An 11,998-nucleotide genomic window follows, 5' to 3' on the forward strand; every position below is an offset into this window, starting at 1 on the left:
CTAGCCCGGCCCCTCCAGAGCGCAGGCACAGGTCGAACCGGGCTGTGGGGGAGCACTGGAGATCGGATGCTTGCTACATGCAGCTCTCCATTAGGCTCAATGCCCACTTTCGCCCGGCATGGGCGGAGCGCAGGCATAGGACGAACTGAGCCCTCCCAGCACCCCGGAGACACAGTACGCAGAGCCGGCGCAGGATACCCTGGACCGAAACGGCGCACTGGAGACCAGACGCGCTGAGCTGGCACAATCCGCCCTGCCTCGATGCCCACTCTCACATGGCACTTGCGGGGGACTGTCATACCGCTCAGGAAGGAGATGCGTTTTGTCTCCTAGAGATAAATGTATTTCGGTGCGAAAAGTGCAAATCAATCCCAGAACAAAAGCAAAGGACCTTGTGAAGATGCTGGAGGAAACAGGTACAAAAGTATCTATATCCACAGAAAAACGAATCCTATATCGACATAACCTGAATGGCCGCTCAGCAAGGAAGAAGCCATTGCTCCATAACCGCCATAAAAAAGCCAGACTACGGTTTACAAATGCACATGGAGACAAAGATCATACTTTTTGGAGAAGTGTCCTCTGGTCTGATGAAACAAAAATAGAACTGTTTGGCCATAATGACCATCATTATGTTTGGAGGAAAAAGGGGGAGGCTTGCATGCTGAAGAACACCATCCAAACGTGAAGCACGGGGGTGGCAGCATCATGTTGTTGGGGTGCTTTGCTGCAGGAGGGACTGGTGCACTTCACAAAATAGATGCCATCATGAGGCAGGAAAATTATGTGGATATATTGAAGCAACATCTTAAGACATCAGTCAGGAAGTTAAAGCTCGGTCACAAATGGGTCTTCCAAATGAACAATGACCCCAAGCATACTTCCAAAGTTGTGGCAAAACGGCTTACGGACAACAAAGTCAAGGTATTGAAGTGGCCTTCACAAAGCACTGACCTCAATCCTATAGACAATTTGTTGGCAGAACTGAAAAAGTGTGTGCAAGCAAGGAGGCCTACAAACCTGACTCAGTTACACCAGCTCTGTCAGGAGGAATGGGCCAAAATTCACCCAACTTATTGTGGGAAGCTTGTGGAAGGCTACCCGAAACGTTTGACCCAAGTTAAACAATTAAAGGCAGTGCTACCAAATACTAATTGAGGGTATGTAAACTTCTGACCCACTGGGAATGTGATGAAAGAAATAAAAGCTGAAATAAATCATTCTCTCTACTATTATTCTGAAATTTCACATTATTAAAATAAAGTGGTGATCCTAATTGACCTAAGACAGGGAATTTTTACTAGGATTAAATGTCAGGAATTGTGAATATCTGAGTTTAAATGTATTTGGCTAGCACAGAACCCAAACCGTCTGCGCGAGTGCGCCATTGTGCATACATTTATTTTGCCCCCCCCCTCACCAAACGCGATCACGACACGCAGGTTAAAATATCAAAACAAACTCTGAACCAATTACATTAATTTGTGGACAGGTCGAAAAGCGTTAAACATTTATGGCAATTTAGCTAGCTAGCTTGCACTTGCTAGCTAATATGTCCTATTTAGATAGCTTGCTGTTGCTAGCTAGCAATTGAGTTCTTATTTTACCTGAAATGCACAATGTCCTCTACCCCGACAATTAATCCACACATAAAACGGTCAACCTAATCGTTTCTAGTCATTTCTCCTTCTTCCAAGCTTTTTCTTCTCTTGAGTTTTTATTGCGATTGGCAACTTTCAAATATTAGGTGCATTACCGCCACCGACTTTGTTCGTGGGTATAACCAATGAGGAGATGGCACATGGATACCTGCTTCTATAAACCAATGAGGAGATGGGAGAGGCAGGAATTGCAGCGCGATCTGCATCACAAATAGAACTGACTTCTCTTTTAGCCCTTGGCAACGCAGACTCTTGTTGGTGTGCGCGAGCAGTCTGGGTGCGATAATTTAATAATATAGATTTCTAAATGTATTTTGCAACGCTCGCGCACACGACTCGAGCGGTGTAGTCAGGGTATAAGGTGTATGTAAACTTCCGACTTCAACTGTAATTGTTTTAAGATGGTCCCCTCATGGATCATTTAGGTATTTGACTTTAGTACACCTTTAGGTATATATATATATTTTTAAATTATATGAATTTGGCCTTTACTACTATAGCCCATAGAAATGCACTGAATAACACATTCATAAATGACAAAAAAGACAGTTAAAAAATGAATAGGTTTTGAAGTGTCTGTCCTATATCTAGAATATACAGTGCATTTCTAAAGTATTCAGACCCCTTGACTTTTTCCACATTTTGTTACATTACAGCCTAATTCTAAAATTGATTACATTGTTTTACCCCTCATCAATCTACACACAATACCCCATGACAAAGCAAAAACAGGTTTTTTAAAAACTGAAATATGACATTTACATAAGTATTCAGACACTTTACTCAGTACTTTGTTGAAGCACCTTTGGCAGCGATTAAAGCCTTGAGTCTAATTGGGTATGACGCTACAAGCTTGGCACACCTGTATTTGGGGAGTTAATACCGTTCTTCTCTGCAGATCCTCTCAAGCTCTGTTAGGTTGGATGGGGAGCGTCGCTGCACAGATATTTTCAGGTCTCTCCAGAGATGTTTTATCGGGTTCAAATCCGGGCTCTGGCTGTGCCACTCAAGGACATTCAGATACTTGTCCCGTAGCCACTCCTGCGTTGTCTTGGCTGTGTTCTTAGGGTCATTGTCCTGTGGGAAGGTGAGCCTTTGCCCCAGTCTGAGGTCCTGAACGCTCTGGAGCAGATTTTCATCAAGGATGTCTCTGTACGTCGCTCTGTTCATCTTTCCCTCGATCCTGACTAGCCTCCCAGTCCCTGTCACTGAAAAACATTCCCCCAACATGATGCTGCCACCACAATGCCTCACCTTTTCCTCCAGATGTGAGACTTGGCATTCAGGCCAAAGAGTTCAATCTTGGTTTCATCAGACCATAGAATCTTATTTCTCATGGTCTGAGAGTCTTTAGGTGCCTTTTGGCAAACTCCAAGCAGGTTGACATGTGCCTTTTACTGAGGAGTAACTTCCGTCTAGCCACTCTACCATAAAGGCCTGATTGGTGGAGTGCTGCAGAGATGGTTGTTCTTCTGGAAGGTTCACTCTTCTCCACAGAGGAACTCTGGAACTCTGGAGCTCTGTCAGAATGACCATCGAGTTCTTGGTCACCTCCCTGACCAAGGCCTTCTCTCCCGATTGCTCAGTTTGTCCGGGCGGCCAGCTCTAGGAAGAGTCTTGGTGGTTCCAAACTTCTTCCATTTAAGAATGATGGCGGCCTCTGTGTTCTTGGGGACATTCAATGCTTCAGAAATGTTTTGGTACCCTTCCCCAGATATGTGCCCCTCGACACAATCCTGTCTCGGAGCTCTACGGACAATTCCTTTGACCTCATGGCTTGGTTTTTGCTCTGACATGCACTGTCAACTGTGGGACCTTATACAGTCAGTTGTGTGCCTTTCCAAATCATGTCCAATCAATTTAATCTACCATAGGTGTACTCCAATAAAGTTGTAGAATCATCTCAAGTATGATCAATGGAAACAGGATGCAGTTTACCTCAATTTCGAGTCTCATAGCAAAGGGTCTGAATACTTACGTAAATAAGGTATTTTATTTATTTTTTATACATTTGCAACAATTTCTAAAAACCTGTTATCACTTTGTCATTTTGGGGGTTGTGTGTAGATTGATAAGGGAGAATAATATTTCATCCATTTTGGAATAAGGCTGTAACATAACAAAATGTTTAAAAAGTCAAGGGGTCTAAATACTTTCTGAAGCATTGCATAAGAAAGGTCAGGAAATATATATATATTTTTACACATATTTAACCCCTTATTTTTGCTGCGAAAAAACAGCCTCCATACTTTCAGTCGTTTGTATGGGTTTACCGTCAAACAAGTCCCGGGACACCATTGGGTTCATGACAGTCTCCGCTTTCCATGGAGTGGTCATAGTTTGTAGGCCAAACAGGACGCTACAGAACCTTTTGTGAGAAGACCGATTTTCAGGACGTCTTATGGTCTGACAAACACTCCTGTAGCTCAGCTACCTTCCACCGCAGATAGGCGGCTGTGGTGGCTTGATATCTCTAGCTTAAACTGACGGATTTTGATGGGGATTTTTTTATTATGTTACTTAGATTGATGCACGGGTACATCAATAGACTCTTAATTAATGTTATTTTATTTTATACTGACAATAAAAGCAATACCATCTATAATCTAAAGCAACAAGTGGATTATAGTAGATTGCATAGGTATCAAAGGGCTTCAATCTTTTGCTATTATGGTCTAAAAACATATCAGGATTATCATATTGCCTATAATATTAGACAATAGTCCCGCACCTAAACCTGTTGGGATCAAAACAAATGAAAAAAAAGCAAGCAGTAGAGAAAGTTCCAATGTGCTAAACAAACCGCATCAGAGAGACAGATACAATAAAGCTAGAGGCACTCTCAGCTCTCTTAAAATTAAAAACACTATAAAAGTGTTGTTGTGATTCGGGATTTATGAACCAGAGAGTCACAGGCAGGCAGGATGAAAACAGGGTCAGACTAGAAATAGAATGTGAGTGGATGTCGAGACTGAGAGTGGGATGAAGCTTAAGGCCTGTCCTTTCCTCCACCATGCAGCTCTAGTCTCCGAAAGAGAGGTCCAAGGTGGCTGGTGAAATAGAAGAGACACACTGGAGCTTGTCAGACTAAACAGGCCCATCCCTGTCCTCTGGTTGCAACACAACAACAAAAACTCTATGTACAGTAGGCAACCTAAGTAGTGTAGTGTTTGCTTAACGTGAGTTTGTGCCTGAGCAGATGGGTTGGCAAAGTATGACGTGGGCACACCCTCAGGGATAACGGTGTGGTGCATGTGGATGCCTGGGTGTATAAAGTGCACACCAGCTGGAGACACAGGTGTGAAGTGCAGGACCCTGTGCTCTGAATTCGTCGCTCCAATCCACTTAATCTGGGGTCGGATGAAGTGGTGAGCTGGCTGGTTTTTGGGACAGATTTACAGGACAGTGTGGATTAGCCTGTCCTTTTACAGACACACTTAATGGAGTCCATTTAGACAGACAGAACAGCTGTCCCTAGATACAGTGTCTGTTACAGTTTGGGAACCCTTTTGAGACAACTGTTTCTCTGAGCTGATTGAAACAGATCCGCAGTGCAGTGTATCAGGCTTGCGTTGTCATCTCACTGTCTGGCTGCCAGGCTATTTCCCTGTCCTGATACGCAACAATTAGACCCTTCCTCATCAGTTGGATTGGCAAAGACCTGCCATCTCTGATTAGAGCAGCTTTCCCACATTAAAGTTCACTATAAAATACCACAGTACTTACTATATGTAGTAAACTGTAGTATACTGTATAATACTATACTACACACTGTAGTATCCCTCGATCAAGTGTAGTGCATACTATAGAATATTGTCGTATAGTGTAGAATATTATAGTAAATATCCAAAACACAAAACTTTTTTTACTATAATAAATACAACAGTGTTTAATTTACATATACCCTGCTCATTCCCCTTCCCCATATCCACATTTGTGAGAAACCTACACGCCATGTAAAGACCATATTGTTTTCCATACAAGTTATAGAAAAGAGCAGAAGTGCTGAACTGTTTAGACAACAGTACTACCTACAAGTTATGGAAAATGTGCTCTTTCATTATTTCTCCAAGGAGAAACCCTCCACTTCTAGGTCAAAGTTAATAAAATAAAAACACAATAGTAAATACTACAATAATGTCTGCAAAAACATTACAGTCTGCAAAAACACTACATTAATTACTATAGTTTATACTACAGTTTTCTTTTACTACAGTATTTATACTCTAGTTAACTGTAAATACTACAGCATACTACGGTAAAGTCTGCGGACAAAACACTACAGTGAATGCTATAGTATTTATACCATAGTATACTATAGTATTTTTCATGTGGGTCTCTATAAGGTCAAAGGGTATTAATCCATAACCCCATGGAGGGGTCACAGGGAGGAGGGAGTCTGACTTCAGAGTGGTTCTGTTAGATTTGATCGCTAGCCGATCAGGCCTGAGTCGGGAGGAGGCATGTAGAAAACAACTGTCAACAGGTCATTAGACGTAGAATCACAGACTGATGCATGGACAGACGGACGTGCACACACCCTCACACATGCACGCACCTGCACACAAACACACACAACTCTTTCTTTCGATGCACACTTCTATGTGTCTGTTGATATAATTATGGCCAAACAGTGGGTGGAAGGAGGGGAATAGTGTCCATGAACGAATCTGAGCATGGAAATGATTTGCTCTGTCTGGTTTCATCTATTGGGTGCAATCACTGAGAGGATCAGGGACAAGGGGGAAATACACACACACACACACACACACACACACACACACACACACACACACACACACACACACACACACACACACACACACACACACACACACACACACACACACACACACACACACACACACACACACACACACACACACACACACACACACACACACACACACAGATGATCTGCTAATGGGTCCAAAGGTCGGAGAAAACAGATTTTCCCCTTAAAGCACCCTGGGAATCCAGAGCTGGTAGGGTTCAGAGCTGGTAGGGTTCAGAGCTATCCAGAGCTGGTAGCTGGTAGCTGGTGTTCAGAGAGAATTCAGACAGTTGCCTATTTGGCCCTGTAGCCACCTGGTGGTACTTACCCACAGCCCCTCTCTTTGACGATCTACATAGATAATATAGAGTAGTGTCTGGCAAAGGTGTGGGCCACAAAGGGCTGCCTGCTTGGTTAATAGTAATTCAATGTTTCTATCATGCTAAACACATGATTTGATTATATAATATGACAGATAAACCAAGCCATGACAGATTGAGTTAGGCTACATCATTTTTCTCTGGCACAGAGAGAAATAGCAGGCACTGAAAGCAAAGCCTCTGTCTGTGCTGCTCACCCACCAAGCTGCCTGGTCACCATGGTTTCACCAAACATCAATCATCACATCCAGTCTCAATACCCTCCTCCAGAATGGCTGCTGTAAAATTGATCCACCCATCAATACCAGGGGGAGAAACTCCATTCAGTACACTAAATCATCAAGTCAAAGCTTATTTGATGATTTTTGTTCTCTGTATATTTAGCTGCTTTTTGAGCAGTCTTTACAGTAACTAGCAATTGGTAGTCATACAGTTAAAAGAATATTGATATGCATAAATTATAATTCACCCTGTCAGCTTGCATTTTTGGCAATCATGTTTCATAGGCCTCTAAATAGAAATACAGAGTACAAAGTCTTGGCCAACAGAGAGCGCTATGGAGCCATACAACAGCTATATCACAAGGCTCTGAACAGGTTGCTTGCTGGCGCTCCATGTCTAGCTGCAGACTGATGGACAAACTGCGTCAGCTCTGTCTCCTGTGCTGTTCAACGAGGTGATGCGGATTACACCCCCGGCATGACATCTGCCACTGACAACACAATAACAGCACATCCATATGTAACCTGCTGGGTGTGGATCTATTGAACCAATTCATTGACTGACATTTGTTTATGCCCTTAAGACATCATTGTCTCACTATGTATTTTGTATCTTGTAATGATTTACAGGTTGAAGCAGCATTATGATTAGCGCAGTGCTGTCAATGGACTCACTCAAATCAACACGTATGCCTCAGATATTTTTGGTATATCGTTCGCAAATTTTACAATGTGGTGAACAGCTCCTTGTTTAGGAAAGTTATCACACAGGTCAAATTAGCTGTAGAATGTCATAAGTTATGGGCCTGTGAAAGCCAATTTGGGCATTCCACACTGAGGGAGTATGCACTGATGCAGTCACCCATCCACTATGTCCCACCGAGGTGCCAGTGACTGGGCTGCTGAGGCGAGAGGAGTGGGATTGGTCTATGGTGGTCGACCCCCTTTCATCCGCTCTCCCAGCCCAGTGAGGGTGCATGCCACTGAGGCACACACACCATGACCACAGGGCGTACACCAGCTGAGACCAGGCTAGACCTGGAGGACATAGAGGAGCAGGGGATCCCTCCAGGCAGACACACTGCAGAGGGACTACTGGAGGAAGTAGTGGAGGTAGAGGCAGAGGAACCAGCTCAGGAGGAGGACTCCGCCCACAGTGACACCAGGTCTCTGGTCAAGAACAGGGACCCAAGGGGAGTCAACAAGTATCTAAAGGTAACTGACACACACGGCAGCACAGCCCGATAAACAGTGAGGTACAGTGCCTTGCAAAAGTATTCATCCCCTTTGGAATTTTTTTCTTATTTTGTTGCATTACAACCTGTAATTTAAATAGATTTTTATCTGGATTTCATGTAATGGATATACACAAAATAGTCCAAATTGGTAAAGTGAAATGAAAAAAATAACTTAGTTCAAAAAGTAAAAAAGTAAATACATGGAAAAGTGGGACGTGCATATGTATTCACCCCCTTTGCTATGAAGCCCCTAAATAAGATCTGGTGCAACCAATTACCTTCAGAAGTCACATAATTAGTTAAATACAGTCCACCTGTGTGCAATCTAAGTGTCACATGATCTTAATATATATACAGCTGTTCTGAAAGGACCCAGAGTCTGCAACACCAGTAAGCAAGGGGCACCACCAAGCAAGCGGCACCATGAAGACCAAGGAACTCTCTAAACAGGTCAGGGACAAAGTTGTGGAGAAGTACAGATCAGGGTTGTGTTATAAAAAAATATCTACAACTTTGATCATCCCACGGAGCACCATTAAATCCATTATAAAAAATGTTAAAGAATATGGCACCACAACAAACCTGCCAAGAGAGGGCCGCCCACCAAAACTCATGGACCAGGCAAGAAGGGCATTAATCAGAGAGGCAACAAAGAGACAAATGGTAACCCTGAAAGATCAGCAAAGCTCCACAGCAGAGATTGAAGTATCTGTCCATAGGGCCACTTTAAGCTGTACACTCTACAGAGCTGGGCTTTACGAAAGAGTGGCCAGAAAAAAACATTACTTAAGAAAGAAATAAGCAAACACGTTTGGTGTTCGCCAAAAGGCATGTGGGAGACTCCCCAAACATATTGAAGAAGGTACTCTGGTCAGATGAGACTAAAATTTAGCTTTTTGTCCATCAAGGAAAACGCTATGTCTGGCGCAAACCCAACACCTCTCATCACCCCGAGAACACCATCCACAAAGTGAAGCATGGTGGTGGCAGCATCAATCATGCTGTGGGGATGTTTTTCATCGGCAGGGACTGGGAAACTGGTCAGAATAGAAGGATTGATGGATGGCGCTGAATACAGGGAAAATCTTGAGGGAAACCTGTTTCAGTCTTCAGTCTTTTAGACTGGGATGGAGGTTCACCTTCCAGCAGTACAATGACCCTAAGCATACTGCTAAAGCAACATTCAAGTGGTTTAAGGGGAAACATTTAAATGTCTTGGAATGGCCTAGTCAAGGCTCAGACCTCAATCCAATTGAGAATCTGTGGTATGAATTAAAGATTACTGTACACCAGTGGAACCCATCCAACTTGAAGGAGCTGGAGCAGTTTTGCCTTGAAGATTGGGCAAAAATCCCAGTGGCTAGATGTGCCAAGCTTATAGAGACATACCCCAAGAGACTTGAGGTTGTAATTGCTGCAAAAGGTGGCTTTACAAAGTATTGACTTGGGGGGAGTGAATAGTTATGCACGCTCAAGTTTTCAGTTTTTTTGTCTGATTTCTTGTTTGTTTCACAATTAAAAATATTTTGCATCTTCAAAGTGTTAGGCATGTAAATCAAATGAAACACCCCCCCCCCAAAAAAAATCTATTTTAATTCCAGGTTGTAAGGCAACAAAAAAGGAAAAATGCCAAGGGGGTGAATACTTTCGCAAGCCACTGTAAAGTGGAGGTTTAGACAGACACCACTCTGTGGGAGATAAAAGCACTACGTGTGTTTGCAGATACTCCACATACAGTACCACACATCCCCTGTCTGTTAACTCCAGATAACGGAAGGGGAGGTTTAAACACAGGGACGAAGTAAGAGAGACACTATGGAAACAATCACATAATGATGTTCTGACATACTCTGGAAATGTTATAGTTGAGATAGGAACTAATTTGGAAAGATTTTGGTCGCATACATAGTGCTGTGTACACCATGAGCCGTTAATGTAAACTTGTTATGTAATGTCTGTACAATGTAAACATTGTTCAGTGGTATGGATTAACTGCCTAGGATTTTATTGAGATGAGCACTCATTTATCTTAATGCCCATATCTTTAATGGTACACTGGACATACATCTGGAGGCAAAATGAAGGGAGATCTGCCATCCAACGAAGTGGAATCTGATGTTGGAAAGCAGTGTGTTGAGCGATGCTGACCTCGTGTGGACACAGTTAGAACTGTGCCTTGTGTGTCATCTCAAAGAACAGTACTCCTCTCCCACTTCAAGGCTCTATTTAATCTGTATCGCTGAAGTGTTTCAGATTGGGCAATAGAAATGTAAAGGTAATTGCCGATTGAGCTGACATATGCAGCGTTTACTGTGAATGCAGTCCCTGCTAAAACGGGAACGTTGACTTGAAATTTGAATCACACTGTAATGCTGAACTTCAGTGATACAGATTGAATAGAGCCTTCAGTCTCATTGTAATGTGGTTACTTCAGTAAGTGCTACAATGGTTCTGTGGTTCCCCTGCATCCAAGTTCTGAATGTTATTGGTGAGAAAATACAGTTTTTATGGAGAACCTCCTTTTTCTGACCATACCTACACATAGACCTTCACTAAAGCCCCATGCTAAAGAGAGCTTCCACCAGGCCGTTCCCAGATTGACTGTAGACTTTGTGTCTCCTGAGGTGACCTTTGAGGACGTGATAGCAGAGCCCCCCTCGGTGCGGAGCTTCGATAAGGTGTGGCTGTGGAGCCACGCTCTATTTGAGGTGTCCCGTCTCTGGTGCTACCGGCTCATCTCCCTCCTCCTGGCCTTGCCCGTCTCTCTGGTGGCAGGGATCCTCTTCGCTGTCTTCAGCTGCCTACATATCTGGTGGGTCCTCTCACCTTTGAACTCCTTTGACGTGATCTACTCAATGTTTTCAGTTAGTGCTTGATGATGGAGTTGAACGATGTGCTTGTGGTTTCAATCCGTATTGTGGAAGTTCAGCTTTACAGCGAGATTTAAATTTAAAGTTGCACCTTTGGTGGAGACTGCATTCACGGTAAACGCTGCATACAGTATGTCGGCTCAATCGGAAATTACCTTTACATTTCTATTGTGGAATCTGTAACGATTCAGCTTTACAGATTGAATAGAGTCCTAAATGATCTTAAAGAGACATTGACCTAGCCTGTTTATGCTCACTCTTTGTCTGTTTGTCTGTTTCCAGGCTGATCATGCCCTTTATTCAGCTCTTCCTGATCAACATGCACTGGGTTCAGACTGTGTGGGGCAGTGTATTGGACATCGCCATCGCTCCCTTCTTTAAGAGTATGGGGAAGTGCTGCGGTAGCATCTATGTCCGACTGGCCAGGGACTGATGTTGGGCTCTGCCACCTTCTATGGGAGTGTGGAGGGAGTGTGGATGGAGCGGGCTGGGTTGGGTTGATGCACACTACATGAACTGGTTGTTTGCAATCATGTCTCAATCTCTAAGAAAAATGATGTTGCTGCCTTCTACTCTGCAAAGAACAAATTGAAAAAAGTAGAACTTGTAATTTTTTTTGTAAATATGTGAAATGAAGTTACATGAATTAGACAGTATCTAATTATGTAATTTATGTGTTTTCTATTTTGCTTAGTACATTCAGAACTATTTTTGGTTAACGGACTATCGGACTCAATTTAATCTCTAAAACACAACTTGAAATAAAGTTGTTAGCAATTTAGATTAAATGTAATGCAGCACACGCGCGCACACACACACACACACACACACACACACACACACACACACACACA

At 43.1% G+C, this 11,998-nt stretch overlaps 1 protein-coding gene across 1 annotated transcript; it reads left to right on the forward strand.

Moving 5' to 3' along the window:
* Positions 1 to 7,998: 7,998 nt before the first annotated feature.
* LOC115207889 (caveolin-2) lies at positions 7,999 to 11,795 on the forward strand. Its single transcript, XM_029775428.1, has 3 exons — positions 7,999 to 8,251; positions 10,899 to 11,086; positions 11,427 to 11,795. Exons 1-3 carry the CDS (start codon positions 8,036 to 8,038, stop codon positions 11,575 to 11,577), a joined length of 555 nt encoding a protein of 184 aa, XP_029631288.1. The 5' UTR covers positions 7,999 to 8,035; the 3' UTR covers positions 11,578 to 11,795.
* Positions 11,796 to 11,998: the final 203 nt, after the last annotated feature.

The sequence above is a fragment of the Salmo trutta genome, chromosome 14, assembly GCF_901001165.1.
Source record: "Salmo trutta chromosome 14, fSalTru1.1, whole genome shotgun sequence".
In the NCBI taxonomy this organism is placed as follows: Eukaryota; Metazoa; Chordata; class Actinopteri; order Salmoniformes; family Salmonidae; genus Salmo; species Salmo trutta.